This window comes from Hesperophylax consimilis, chromosome 18 (genome assembly GCF_061612785.1).
Source record: "Hesperophylax consimilis isolate HC1 chromosome 18, BYU_Hcon_1.0, whole genome shotgun sequence".
Classification (NCBI taxonomy): domain Eukaryota; kingdom Metazoa; phylum Arthropoda; class Insecta; order Trichoptera; family Limnephilidae; genus Hesperophylax; species Hesperophylax consimilis.
In genome coordinates this window covers 11845822-11861540 of record NC_142853.1, presented here as the reverse complement: position 1 = coordinate 11861540, position 15719 = coordinate 11845822, and the positions used below count along the sequence as shown (strand labels likewise).

At 33.8% G+C, this 15719-nt stretch overlaps 2 protein-coding genes across 10 annotated transcripts in view; one reads left to right on the top strand and one right to left on the bottom strand.

The window, feature by feature from the left end:
- Nucleotides 1-215: 215 nt before the first annotated feature.
- Nucleotides 216-4435, top strand: LOC149415383 (brachyurin-like). Its single transcript, XM_089642318.1, has 6 exons — nt 216-386; nt 917-1187; nt 1915-2013; nt 2695-2834; nt 3619-3669; nt 4128-4435. The coding sequence occupies exons 1-6, from the start codon at nt 216-218 to the stop codon at nt 4248-4250; spliced, it is 855 nt and encodes a 284-aa protein (XP_089498444.1). The 3' UTR covers nt 4251-4435.
- A 3814-nt stretch (nt 4436-8249) lies between these two features.
- beta-Spec (spectrin beta chain) overlaps nt 8250-15719 on the bottom strand; it is a 152830-nt gene continuing 145360 nt past the window's right edge. For 7 of the 9 annotated variants that reach the window (XM_089642582.1, XM_089642583.1, XM_089642577.1 and 4 more), the window contains 4 exons: nt 12239-12332; nt 11476-11655; nt 10356-10535; nt 8250-10056 (listed from right to left, as the gene is read on the bottom strand). In XM_089642582.1, coding sequence (XP_089498708.1) covers nt 10053-10056; nt 10356-10535; nt 11476-11655; nt 12239-12332 — 458 coding nt within the window. In that variant the 3' untranslated portion in view covers nt 8250-10052. Of the gene's footprint in view, nt 10057-10351; nt 10536-11475; nt 11656-12238; nt 12333-15719 lie in introns of those variants that run through there. The other 2 variants (XM_089642579.1, XM_089642585.1) reach the window with 1 other exon arrangement.

Below are 15719 nucleotides of genomic sequence, written 5' to 3'. Positions count from 1 at the left end.
AATCACCGAAGATTTTTTCGGTTAGCTAACACAATCAAAACCTCACACAGATAAGGAATTGTTTGGAAAAACACATATTCGTGATTGATAAAATCTGATTAAGTAATTAATCTCGTAAATTTTTGGGGATTTTAAGATAATTCAGAAGTGAAATAAGATAATGGGACCCAATATAAGGCCTTGCGGAACTCAGGAGATTCAGATATTCATTCGCCATGAAGGTTGTATTGTTCCTCGCCCTCCTCGTGGCTGCGGCCTCCGCCAATGTGGACCGTTATATGGTCCCCACAGGCCTCAACAGGATCATGAACTTCATTCAGAAGGATCAGTACTTCAACAGGATCACCGGAGGATCAGAGGTCGTCCCTCACTCCAGACCCTATCAGGTACGTTAACAAGTTTTTTGGATTCTTCTTTTAGTTCGAATATTCATCTTCCTAATGGAATAAAGAGTGCCCTGGAGATAGCCAAGCTCCAGAAGGAGAGGACACCGAAAGGAGTCTAGTGTCAAGTGTCCCTGTTTTGGTTCACAAAACTTAATACCGATTCGATTTGCCCATAGATACCTACTTTTATAAAACACATATTTCATTTCTTGAATTTGTGTAAATCGTATTTTGTGTAGGTACGCGTTCCATCAGTGTCTTATAATGTGAAATGTACGAGATATGTGATTTTACAGGCTTTTTTTACAAAAAAGTGCTCGAACGGGCAAAAATTTACGGTTTTATGCCAAAACAATATTCAAGCTTCACACTCAGAATTTTCAGAGGAATTCGATCTTCTGGCAAGTTTAATAATGTGTTAATCACCACCTCAATTATTGCGAATTTTGAGAGAAATGCAGAGGGGGTGCGGTGCCCATCTCGGATAGTCAAGTTATATAACTTATGACTTATCTTTTTGTGTGTCCCAGGTTGGACTCTTCCTGACCCTTCCCCAAGGTACCGCCTTCTGCGGAGGATCCCTGGTCAGCACCAACTTCGTGCTGACCGCCGCCCACTGCGTGTACGATGGCCAAAACACCGTAACCGCCTTCGAGATCGTGCTCGGTGCACACACCATCAGGGACCCCGCCAACACCATCCTCCAGAGCACCGTGTCCATTATCCACCCAGGATGGAACCCATCTCTGCTCCAGAACGATCTGGCCCTGATCAAGCTGCCCATCTCCGTCACCATCACCAGTAAGTGCTTTTATCAATTAAAACATTGCAAGATTCATTTATTTTCTGGCCTGATCCCAAATTTGCACAGTATAGGTAAATGCGATTGAAAAAAAAATTTTTTTTCAGCGATGATAATGTTGATGGCTTAGCCAAGATATTGTTTCTTCATAAACCATTATTCTAGAAAAACAATGCTAAAATTTTAAATCTCTTGTGAAATTTTACTTGAATGAATTGACATAGGATAATTTTGAGATAATGCGTTCGGAGTATAGGCCCTGAGACTTGGAATAAACATCCTACGGAATATTGATATGCAATATATGCATGTATAACCAACTCAACGAAATTTTTTCCAAACTAAGAACTCACGCTTTCACACCCTTATTTCCATAAATTTTGTCATTCTACTCGAGCATTGCAATATTTTAACTTTAAGCCACGATTGTAAGTATGAATGTCGTTAAGTCACTAGTTATAAGACTTAGTCGAAAGTCACTAGCTTTATAACTATTAGAGTCTTATAAGTCACTAGTTATATTATAAATCTTAGTTGTAAGCCAGTTTTGTTAATTTTACTATATATAATTATTTGTACGGCGCCCTTGAGGCGATTTTTCACAAAAATGGCATTATACAAATCAGTCAATTATTTTAATTTTATTATCTTTGAAGTATTTATTTACAAACTGGAAGGTGAGTTATTTTTTCAAACCAAGTATCAAAAAAACATTTATCTTTCCAGACAACATCCAGCCCGTGAACCTGCCCGGATATGGAGTCGCTGGAAACACCTTCGTCAACCTCGATGCCACCGCCTCCGGATGGGGACTTGAGTCCGATGGTAAGCGCAGTTCATTTAGCCTGATTATATTTTTATTTGTTTATTAGATACTTACAGAAAAATATATTAATATTTATGGGAGCTGAGTCAGCTGAGACGTTTTTTATTCTTAAAATTACACACTTTTAACATTGAAGAACACCACGTAAAATGATAGCATCTCGTCACTATTGTTATTGTATTGAACCAAAGTGCAAAAACATCCATAATCGTCAGTTTTTCACGTTCATCTGTTCTAATATGAATGTGGACCAGGGTTGCCAAGCATATATTCTAAAATACCCACAAGAGATGACAAATTCCTTTACCTCAAAAATGAAACAAAATTCTATTTAAATTAGCATTTATTTTGTATTATCTAGTAAATTTAGGATTTTTCGTTCAGGCTTTAATTTCAATTTTATCTATTTAGACGTCTTTAAATTTGATTTATTTCGACTAGTGTAAATCCCCTACGTTAATTGGTACCTATTTTTAAAATATGACATTTTTTATATACCTAAACCTTTATTTATTTACTGATTGACAACAGTAAACAAAATATTTTTTCATAGGATTAAATGTTCCGATATCCAATTTTCAAAATATTCTCGCTGCTTTAAAAAATATATTCTTACTTGCTTGGAAATACTACCTAAACCTGCAAACACATAAGGCTGAATGTTTTATTCCATCATTTAGCCAGCACTGCCATCGCCATCAACTTGAACTCCGTCGTCATGAGCGTCATGTCCAACACCAACTGCAACATCAGGTACCTGGGAGTCATCCAGTCCTCACACATCTGCACATCTGGAGCCGACAAGAAGAGCACCTGCAGCGTGAGTAGTCACCAACGCACTCAGTTATTACCTAATAGATTCAAAAAGTTCCAGTATTAGCTACCTACCTACAATACTCATATTTAAGTCAATCTCTCAGATTCGAAAGTCAAATATAACCTCACATTTGAATATACTAATTTGTTCTAAAATCGGTGTTGCCACAGTAATGAAAAAAATTAGTCCAATTTTATTAAGCTTCTAGACTTTGTCGACAGACTCTAAATGAACACCGCTGTAATAGCAGAGTTCTATTGTAACCTTTCACCACCATAACCATAGACCGAGAAAGGGTTTATTCAAAAGCCAGGTTACCTCTTCCCTCTTTCTAAAGAGACCCTTCGTCCAGCATCCTTAGTAATGACACAGGCACTGAACTAAACCTCAGAAGCTATAGAGTGTACTATTGAAATTTATTAAAAAAAATATATGGTTAACATGGTAAAATTATTTCAAATACATTTTTAAAAATTACATCTAACATTTTCTGACTTCTCAGAAGATTAAATCCTCCCCTCTAGATTACACTTTTGATTACCTTGTATGCTTTATTTGAGTTTTGATAAGCGACAGCCCCCATACAAAGCTCTGGAAAAACTGATAAAAACATTCATTTGGATTCCTGGACATTTTGCTGTCATAGGAAACTCTATTGTGGATTCCTAAGCTAAACAAGGTGCACCCAACCCTGTCATTACTCTCATAAATCATATCACTATAATGTTTTTATTTCAGCATAACTTTAAATTTCATTGATTTTAACAGGCATTTGTTTTATTTTTAGGGAGACTCCGGTGGCCCAGTGACCGTTGTCAGCAACGGAAAGACCATCCAGGTAAATTAAATAAACTTTTTGTGATTGTTAAATCATAACATTTTGATATGCATTGATCATTTTTAGATGTAAATGCTGTGAACTAGTACCTTTAAAAAGTTCACTTCTTTTCAAAATCTTCTCAATTATGAAGTTTGCTTTTTGGCAGTCTTGGTCAAAATTCAAGGTTTGAATTCTCAATAGACTGAGTATCGGGATACTAAAGAACATAGAGCATTATGCCCATGAGATCTTTCCTATGATTGCTCTTGATTAAAGCAAGTCAGACCTATCTGATACCAGACTGGTCCAACACTGGACTTGTTCAATACCTAACTTCTCTTATCCTCGACTTGTCCAATATCAGACATGTGTTATCCTGGACATATCCATTCCCGGACTTGTCCAACACCAGACCCGAAACATCACTGTGAACATGTAAGGAACAAACTAAAATGAAATGTTGTGACTATTTGCAGGTCGGTATTGTGTCCTTCGGACTTGCCCTGGGATGCGAAGTCGGATGGCCAGCGGTCCATACCAGGGTCACCAGCTACCTCGACTGGATCGCATCCAACGCTGGAATCACCATCAGCCCTTAAGCAGTCCTCAGTCCAATCAACCTAACACCACCAACATCTACTTTCTTTTTTCCTTTGGAACTGATTTTGTAAAACCTACAACCGGCAGTAAATTATTTTAACAAGCCAAAAAAATATTTTATTACTATACCTCTTTTATTAAAACCTGTGAAAAATAAAGGGAAGGCTTCAGTCCCAAAATCCAATTGCATATTGAATTCCAACTGCCCAGAGTCAGTGGAACTATAAGAGGCCTATTCAGAGGGTGCTGTGAGTCTGAACGACGTGGGATAAGGGAAGAAGAAGGAAGAAGATAGCTGATCAGATCTGATCACTAAGCATAAAAGACATTCGAAGCAACATTCCAATAATAATAAAAATAAAAAATTATGTGAAACCGCACAAGAGTCCCAACTGCTCCCAACCGTCTGGAGCCAGTGAGACTATGGCATCCCCAATCGGGGTATGTTGTAAGGCTGAAGGTAATTGGGATGGGAAGAGGAAGGTGGGGAAGGTGCCTAGCTATTCAGATCTGGTCACCAAACATTGCCAAAGTTTCAATTCTGAATGGTGTTATTACACCAGGGCGATATTGAGAGTATCTTCTACTCTGGGAAGCAATAATTCTAAATGTTAGTACAGAAATCTTCCACTTTGCAGTGCCAAAATTTACTATCCATATTACAGCAGTGGCAGTCATTGAATTTTTGTTGAAAGGATGCTGGACAATATGTATATACCTCAAAAGAATATAATATCAAATAACATAGGTACAATTCTATAGACTAGCCCATGAACAAGACGTAATTACTGACAAAAATAGTATTAAATCAAATAATTAGCTCTATAAATCCTTTACACTCCATCTATTACAGATCCAAGATTAAAAGTAATTAAATAGATAGTCGAAGGATATTCAATATTTTTAATAATTTGGGTTCAGTTATTCAAACAATACTGTCCAAAATAGGTCAAGCAAAGAAATTCCTAATCGTACTAAAAACAACCACTCGATTCGTAATATATACATAATATTGTATTATTATACATATTTGCTATTCTGTTTATTAGACCCATAAGCATTAAAGAAATTATCTGTATGTCAGTTGCTGTTGAAAAATCCAAATACAGCAATCGAAGACTTTGGCAGACGGGACAGAATGCACAAAAATCAAATACTTTCGACCTTTGTGGATACAGAATAAAAGATAGAATCCATGCTGCTGCTGGTATCTGTGTGTTTAAAAGATTCATTGATTATTTTGATTCGCTCGAACTCCATGCGTCGTGTCATTGAGTGTATTAAAGTCTCTTGGCATAGGTAGACGGTATTATACGCGTACTCTAGACGGCGTCGTTAAATTGCAGTAATGCTGTTTAGAGCTAGAAAATATAAGTACAAAGCTTTTAATTCGGAACATATAAATAAAAATAAGTATCAATATTTTTTACTCTAGAATACAAGGGATGCGGAGCTTCCAAAGCATATATGACGGAACCGCGCCCGATACAGAGGGACTTACTATACATTCTGTATTAAGGCGATGCACTACGTAGTAATGCAAAATCATGTAATATATATATAAAGCAATATTAATATGGGTAAAGGTTATAAAGAACAACATAATAATTCTTAAAGCTGCGTAATTTATTTAATGGTGATTCTAGCAGAAGAGAAAGTACAGGAGATCCATCTAAACATAGATTTATATCATCTACCAAATAAAAATACAAAGGTTTATGTTTTAAAAATGGCAATATACAGTTTTTGTGGTGAGAATATTTGAAAAGGAAAAAGACATTTTTGTTTTTGTTTACAACGCAAAAAGGAATGCACTAATCATTTATAGATAATAGTTACCTACTATAATATTATATAGCTTTGAACACAAATTGGCAAATACAAATATTTAAGCCATCATAGTTTTATTAATTTAACTCAATTCAATAAAAATATTATTTTACTTTTCGTAGATACTTCAATGCTAAATAAAAATAAAAAATGTTAAGGATTATAAAAAAAATTACACTACTCTTTTTGGATAGTGGGGCTATAAATGTATTACAAGAGATTCCTTTTTATCTTATATACTTTTATTTTATTTCACTCTTATGAGGTACCTACATAATAATATTTAGATAATTTAGTTAGTAGATAAAACACAAATCCTCTGAAGGCTGTAGGAAACACCGGACTTGCTATTTTGACTGGAAATTAGTCTCAAAGGGGTTTTTCTTGTCTTTTTGATACCATCTAAGCAAAAAGACCTAGCAATGAGGTTGAACTAAATATAGCCAAGTTCTTAATATTTTATAGTTTCATCCGGTATTGTCCGAAGTAATTAATGTTTATATTTATTTATTTTTTAATGATTCTTATCTATACAACATTTTTAATAGATGTAGGTACTTATATAATATAATATTATAATAAAGATTATATAAAACAAAACTATGCTCTCGTACAAAACTATTTCCAAAATCATTGAAACTCAAACTTCCTGCCAAATAATTTTTTTAATTCTTCTACAACCTTGCAAAAAAAATAAAATATCTGTGACCTACTCTTTACTCCCGCATAACATAAGGTTGGTCAAAATATGACGATAACTATGTGAATTTTCTAAATCAAATCAACTTACATTGATAATTCAAAAATTATTATGTTCTTTGAATGTATTATAATATTTTGTTAAATTTGACACTGAGTGAATTATTGTTAGACTGAAATTGGATGCATTTATATTAATTAGCCTATAGGGTAATTTTGCTAAAATGTACATATTTTGAAGAGAAGAATAAGAGGTTAATTAAAGTAGCCAATCTTTCTTTATGGGAGTATCAAAAATGAATGAGGTTGTCTCCTAATTTTTTTTATTTCAATGAAAATGTATCTTATTATAAAGAGTTAACGACAGTAAATATAGTTTTTCGATAACTCCAAAAATGATGAAGATATGAGCAAACATTGGTAAAATGTATGCAACTGTGTCTTGTGACGAGACACACAGTACAATTCATAATTCAAATGGCAGTTCTGCAGTACTGCTGACGTACTGTGATATCACTCACTTTCGGCTGGCCGCAAATATAAACAGCTTATATCTTTGTTAATATTTGGAATTTTCTAAATTTTCTAAAAGTTCGGTTCAGTCTAATTATTATGATACATTTGCAGGAGACAACCTCATTCCGTAAGTCTAAACTTAAACTTTAGGACACACAGTTTACACCAGCGCTGTGCAAGCGGGTTCCTTGCAGAGCATCGAACCATCCCAGTAAGGCATTTCATCCACAGGGATACGCAAGTATTCGTTACTCAACGATTCAAGTATCTGGCGACTACCGCCAATCATCTGTGCGGAGTTTCGAATACAGCACACATTGCCAACATTTTGTAAACTCTCCGGTAACTCTTCGCTCTCCAGTGACTAGGCAGACGAGGTTGTCGCCACTCACGTCATCGAGACTTTAAGCATGGTGTCACTCGTGTCAGACATTTTGTAACATTGCATGTACTTTAGATCAATGCTACGAACCAAACAATCAAGAAAGAATGACAGGATATAAAAATGACAGCATTTTAGTTTTGACATTTCGCGAATTTAACAATGATTGGGGCGAAACAGGTATCGTGTTCGTTGTCAGATACTTGTGTACCCCTGTGGATAAAGGGCCTAAAATGTTTAATTTTTGACTGCCAAGGGACCTACATTTCTAGACATATTGTGTATATATAATTCTTAAAACTTCTCACCATGCACCATGCAAACTTTTCATTTGTGTGTAAATTATAGAAAATATTGTTGATTTGAAAGCCCTGCAAAGCTTTCCACGAATGTTATGTTATGATAGTCGGAAAAAAGCAACTTGTTAAGTTTGCAGTGTTTGTGTTTGTCTCTTTTCCGAGTCGTAAGTTGTCCGTTTCATTGTATTCTGAGTAGCGTTAAGCTGTAATTGAACTGGTTGTAAGGAAGTGGGTATGTGGGTGAGGTAGTGTTATCAAATAAAACAAAAATATAAGCAAATGTGTTGTATTTTTAATTACATTTCAACTTACAAGACTCAAAAGGAGAACTCCTGAAGAGCCAAAAATAATAGCTTGAATAAAAAAAGTATGAAAATGATGACTTACTAACAATATTAAATGCTCTGTTTATGAAGAGTGCAAAGAATTTTTATTCAATATGCACAAATTTAACATTGAACATAGAGAATGTTGGAATAATGATTACTTTAAACGAAGCCAAGAATTACAAAGTAAAGTTGTTGGAGGGCCTAGTTCTTTCTGTCGCGCCCAGTACCGAGAGAGTACGGTACGACTCCAAGGTCCGGAGCCATGCAAGTCTCGGGACCAGGAACAACCTTTAATCCTTACATCCCCCAAACGATCGATTACAAGTCTATAAAATAAAAAAGGTTTCAAAAAAGGGAAAGAACTGCAGGGCTATCAAAAAAAAAAACAGAATTTGTGCAGAATATAAAATGGCCTTGTCCACATTCATATGAATAATAAATATGTTTATTTGTACAGGACAAGTAGTTAGTTGTCATAACTAGCATTGCTTTGTGAAATGTTCTTCTATACACGGATTGTGACAATTCAGCACAGCTTAAAATCTAAAATGAATGTAGTAGACAATAATGATAAAATTACACATTTGAAAACATAAAAACAATAATAATATAATTATCCATATATATATCTTTTTATTATATTTCCAATTTATAAACAAACTAATTAAAATATCTGGTAATGAAAAGATTGATTTGATTACAGATAATCAAGCGAGCAAAGGTTGACAACAAACATCCACACAAGCGATAAGAGTTATCTTTATCTCTACAAGAATAAATATCCTTTAATTAATCAACACAATGAATTCCTTTCACAATATATTTCTAAAACATTTATTATTTTGGCGCTTAATTATCGGGGCAAAGAAATCAATCCTATCATAAATTATAGTAAAAATAGTTATACCAAAAAAATACATTCATAATATTGTGGCAGTAGAAATTACAAATATAATTATGTAAGCTAATTTATTAAATTACTGAATTAAATATCGTCGTTAGTCGTTTTTCAATGTTCTTATTGAGAGTGTTTATATCGAAGACAAATCAGGAAAATCCCGGACAGGATCGGTGTTGGGATGTAGAATATAATATGCTAGCTTGATAGCTTGTGGGAAAAGTTTAATAATTTACGACTTTATAATTTTTATAGATATTCTTTCTATAATATATACTTTCTTCCAATTTGGAGATATAATCATTAATAATAATAGTAATTGCGAATCATTTCACACCGATTTGGGATAAGTTTCTAGTCAAGGTGATAAAACAGGGAATCTGAGGCTAGTTTACAATAAACATCCACTTACATTGTAAGAATAAATACAAATGGGTCTAATCAAGGTTCAAAGTACGTCAAAACATTTATAGGCCATCTCTTTAGCAGACGGCGTTAAATGTAGTTCAGCAATCAGCGTAGAACAGTGCGCATATCCGATACGCTACCTAAATATTGGTCCGACGACATCTCAATCTTATTTCAACAAACATTCGTAGGCGTCACTTCTAGTATCAAAGATCAATATTTAAAAGTGAAATTAGATGAGAAATCTTTATGACACGGCGTGATGATCTCCGCAAAGACTTATTATTAAGGTACATTTGAGATGTTGAATGATATAAATATTGCTGGTAATGAATCTTGAACACATCCAAACGGCTCAAGCAAGTCACACTTCGCAAGTTGCAGTTGCAGGTCGCTCTCGAATCCTATCAATCTATCCATTCATCCATTGTCGGGAGGCTTTAACTGAAACAAACACAAAACAACAAAACATTATTATAAATAGTACTCACAGGGCTTCAATGATAATAGCTCCACAAAGGTCATGGAGTGATTGTAGGTCTTAAAGAGACCCATGTATTAGGAGGAAGGAAACACAGACACAGACAAGTCATTCCGCAATGAATCATAAAAATGACTCATTCTCATGCCACAAATGTCAAACTTTTTAAGTGCTTTGGCTTTGCCTTAATTCAATTCTGAGAGGTTCAAAAACAGAGGTTGAAAGAAGTGTTGATTATTAATTAAATGAGGATAGAATTTACTTTTTCTTGAGGGTGAAAAAGGAACGCCTCTTCTGGTCTTCTCGCTGGGGGGGAGGGAGTGTCTGTGCACGACTGGAGGCACCTCCGGCCGCCGCCGCCTGCCCCCCGAGGGCCTGCAGCCACGAGCTGACTCCCGCGTCGTCGTTGGCCTGCAGCAGGAACTCTCCGCCTGACGCCAGCCTGAAGATGAAAGGTTCATTAGAATCATGCGCAATAAGACAGAATTAATTATCATCGGAGGTTTTCAACAATAGTAAGAATTATTATTAGTATACGGTGTTAGGGAACGTATTGACTTACTTTACGGACATTATTTGGAGTACATCCCGTAACACCTTGTATTCGTCATAATATCAAGTTTAGTAATACAGACCCTCAATTAATGGCTACATAAAACCACCCACCCTACAAATAGAGTCAATCAAGTTTAGGTAATATTCACTAGGAAAGTGTAGGATCATTTTATTATGATACATTTACATTACAAACGATTTAATTCAATGACAAAGATGTATCACTGCAGATCTATAAACAAGAACAATCAGACAAAGGTATCAGATGAAAAATATTGTAGAAAAGATGCTAAATTTGTCGTCAACCAGCGGACGAAAAGTGTCTTCGAGTGGAAACCTAGAACAGCACTGTTCTGACAATATCAGACAAGTAGCCGATACAAGGTGGATTAAGAGTGCTTTCTTTTGAAAATCACAGTGAATCCAAAATGGCTGACAAATCAAAAAATATACAAGGGTGCTGTAAAAAGAGCGTACATATTTATTTTCTACTAGCTGTACCCCTTCACGTCTTGCTGTAGCTCAGTCTGTCTGCGCAAATAGAGAAACAATAGCGCGTGTTGCTTTTTCGTCCAAGAGTTGGCGGTGTTTAAATAATAAAAGTATGTTTTTACTTGACACATGTGAGATCTACATAATATAGGTACTTATATAAAAACACACGCATATTCAAATACAACATTGCGTCAAAATTTTAAAGCAATCGATGAAGAACTTTCGGAGATTTAAGATTTTGAACAAAAGAACATTTCCATTTTTATTTACATAGATTTACAGATCAGCATCACGTAACACAATATTGGAAAGATAAAGAAAAAATGACTTACTTGATTCTGAACACATATTTCTTCTTGGTGTAGTCTGAAGCGACCTCCACGATGGATCCGGTGAGGTCTAGCGGGGGCTCCCCTCGGAAGGTCTGGTCTGGGGAGGACTTGTAGGACTTTGAGTCCTTGTAGAACCAGATCTTGTTCTCCTTGGCCACGGTGTACACCTTGTCCCACGATCTGCACAATACAAACGTAACAAGTCAATTATTTGGACAGTTTTTTAATACTATGTGGTTTATAGATATTACGTAAGAACCAAGAAAAGCAGGAGGAGAATAAAAAATAATTTTAATTCTTCACAGACTATGGCCTTTACACCTTTGCTAAACTAGTACCAGCGAGAGCTCGTACAGATGTCATCGAAGTTCGTCCTCTTCCTTCTCAAGCGTCTTGTTTGAAAACAAAAAAGAGAGAAGATACATACTAGAAAGATGACATAACGTAAAAACTTTCGCTGGGACTAGTATAATAAAGATTTTCATTATTAAGGATGGATTTTTTTCCTAGAATTTGAAGAATTCATCAAATTTCAAGTTTATCAAGTTTTATCAAGTTAATATTCAAGTACTGTGAAAGTCTTATTCAACTTCTGTTATGATAGAAGTACTGTGAAACAATAAGAGAAGTTTATTTTGCATACAAAATTTTTCAATTTTTTGAATTCGCGGAACCCAAAAAAACAATTTTTATCATTAGCAAGTAAAATTCTGAAGATGACAGAAAGTGTTACTATTAGAGTTAAGTATAAAATATGACAGACCTGTTGGTGGCTCTCTTCACATTTGATTCCCATTCATGTTTCCTCACTAGCGTGCCTTCAATGACATCATCGTCTGATCCCGGACTCTGTCCCTCTATAACACCACAACAAACTCATTAATACACCGCATACACCAAAACTACACCACACAGACTTTAAAATATTATATTACACATAATCATATATTGCGGTGATTTGGTTTCAACTTGGCTAATTCTGTTACTGTAATATACATTCAATTGTCTATTTTTGTAAAATTAGTTTATCCATAAATAACACTTTTAACAATTTTATTATTTTTAAAAAATCGGGTCATTAAAATATATTATCCTAGAATTATTATTTACAAACAATAACAATAAACAATAAGTTAAAATAATACAAACTGGTTGTTAAGACAGGTTCAAATAATGTAGAAAATACAGTGAAATCATTAGATGTCTTGATTCTCATGAGATTAAGGAACTTAACCACTCGGAACATTAGAACGTCAAAAGACGTAAATATGATAATAGCGGTCAAGACATTAGTACGTCTTTTCACGTAAACGCGCGAGATTTTACAAAAATCGATTTATTTCCATCACTAGTATACGGATTGCCATGATTTAAAAAACAGAGTATCGATAATGAATAACGCTACGCGTCTGCATTCGAGAATATCTATGGAATTTCGAGGTGCATTATCTAAGTCGATTGGACTTGTCATCTTGTTCGTTCATAATTTATTGCGTTTTTAAATAATTTATTAAAAATATTTTAGTTTGGACGGTTAATATTTTGAGGTGACTAATAGTTTTTAATTATATTTCTTCAGTATATAAAGTGTTATTTCTTTATGATACTCAGAAAATAGTACATTTTTCACAGCTTTGAAATAATGGTCAGCGATTTTTACATATTTTTGACGTTTTCAGAAAATGTATATTTAGAAACGCAAATATTTACGTATAACAAAACAATACGATAGTGAATTTCATAATCTTTCCAAAACATTTTTTAGAATGAGGCTACGTTTCCCAAAACGTGAGTTATGAAGCTTTTAACAAAACTCGTGAATAACACAAAAATTTTCGCGTTTTGACAGTTCGCAAAGGGACACAAAGTAAATAAAAGTCCTTTTCTGAGAGGTTAACTCAAATTCATTCAATGAATTCATTTTTAATTCAAAACTTAAGAATGAATTATTCAACCCCCCCAGGCTAATTTGTTCGTTTTTTCAGATCAACTCATATTGGTCTCACAGAAATCGTTGTCTCCCTTACTGTCATGGTGAGAAATATGATCTAAAGGGTGTTAGAAAAAGAAAACACTATACGTTATATTCAAATTTAGAAGTCAACAACAGAGGAATTAAAATGTACACTTCTATGAAACCACAGGTTTGAACCAAAATTTCAGAAAAATTTATGAAATTTTTTTTGTATGTAACACGACAAATAAGTTAAGTGCTGATAACATTAGTAATACATTTACCCAATAAAATACACAAGTTTTTTTAAATTTGTATATCAGTAATTTTAGTTATAAAAACGTAAGGTGAGCAAATTTAAATTTTGTTTATGTTTGCATTCTAATTTTTTATATTTAAAAATATATATTTTTATTTCTAATAATAAGATTTGAGAGTGTATTTCATCATCCTTCAAAAATAATTTTTAGTTTTCGGATACATTCAGAAATATTCCATTTATATGACAGAATATGGCAGAGCCCTGAGGGTTTAAAATAATGAATTCACCATATTTGAAATGACATATTTATCACAAATGATTAGTAAAGCATGCATCAATATCAAAAGCAAGAAGAATTAACGATTTCTCATCCATAAGCATAAATACTATTATATTATGTATGTTATACTGTTTCTGGAAATGTATCAAAATCGTATAGCAGTGAAATATTCTGTGCTAAGCATTTCACCTGAATAATTATGATTCAATTACCTCCTGATATCTACAAAGACACAGTTAATGAAACCAAAATCACATAAATTAATATAAAATATGTCTATTTTAATTTATGCTATTTTTATGATTTTAGATGGATAAAAATAATATACGACAGATTATGAGAACGATAGCAGGACATGCAAGAAGAACAAATAAAAATGATTAACATACTAATTAAAATAGGAAGACAATCTGAAAAAAGAAAGGTAATCAGAGATCATGTTAAGAAGAGTACAGTATTTTGATATAGAGGGAGAAATAACAAAAGGATAATACATATTAAAGTAATTAACTCTGGAACTATCTATCAGGTATGGATGGTAAATATTTTACTTGCAGGTTATACACAATTAAGGTAAGAAAAATATGTACATTGGAAAACATTTTGAATGCTACAGTGAATTCATTAGTGCCTCACTCACAGTGAACTTGACAACAGTGAAAAACACGAATAGCTTGAAAAGGTTTGGTTATCCAAAAAATATTTGAAGTAGATAATTCGAAATTGAATCCTGATAATTTTAATTAACTAACCATCCAACCTTTCCTCCAGGGCAGAAAGGATGAACCGCCAATCAACTCTGTCTTGGCACACACTCCATGCTTCATTCACATTTGTACATCGTCTCATACATATCCTTCTGTTATTCTGACTCTTGTCATGGCCTGACTTAAGTATTTTATTCACTTGATCGTGCTATGTCTTCCTCGGACGTCACTAGATCTTCTACTATTTGCAATGTATCGCATTCTCCTTACACTCCTTTCGAAATTTTAAACAAATAAGAATAATGGAAAACAATATTGTTGCCATCATGTTTTCATGAAAACGATTTCCAATATACAATACTTAATCAGGATAGGTTTATTATTACATTCATATTTGTTTTTGGAGAAGTTTTAGGAAGTTATAGCCAACAAAATAATAATGTAATATCAATTAAAAAATCATGATTTTTTTTCTGACCTTTTTTGCAAGCTAAAATCAAAAAATAAAACCATTGTGAGTATATTATAATTATAATTGTTATCAACTAAAAACTATTTGAAAAGAATTATCTAATGATTTTATAGATACTAGATTGCATTAGTTTTGTTCCATAAGTTTACTATTAGTAGAATATGAGTCGTTAGTGACTCACTCATTTAAATTGAATAGGGATCGAACCATGATCAAAAAAAAGTGTCACAAGTGCAAATTCAATCAATCAATCAAACAAATTGCAGGTAAGTATTGTAAGTATAGACAAGAAAGAAGAGAGAAGAATTATAAAGAGTTAAAGGGAAGAAAGGAGTGTGCAGTGAGTATGTTGATTGATTTGTAGTCCAAGTGGTGCCACCAGAAGAGTGAAGTGGTAAGCCGCAACCCTTGATTAGTTTCCTCAGCCGCAGGTGTTGACCACAAGCCAGTGGACTACTGGTTTGTCGTGTTTACCAGTTTCCTTTGATGGATCCATGTGAAAATATCAAACTAATAACAAATTCTGTGTTCTGTGATGATGGCAACATGTATATTTTCTTATAAATTTC

Coding starts and splice junctions, on each gene's coding strand:
- LOC149415383 (XM_089642318.1), top strand. CDS start 216: ATGAAGGTTGTATTGTTCCTCGCCCTCCTCGTGGCTGCGGCCTCCGCC. Junction 387..916: donor CTCACTCCAGACCCTATCAG/GTACGTTAACAA, acceptor TGTGTGTCCCAG/GTTGGACTCTTCCTGACCCT. Junction 2,014..2,694: donor ATGGGGACTTGAGTCCGATG/GTAAGCGCAGTT, acceptor TCCATCATTTAG/CCAGCACTGCCATCGCCATC.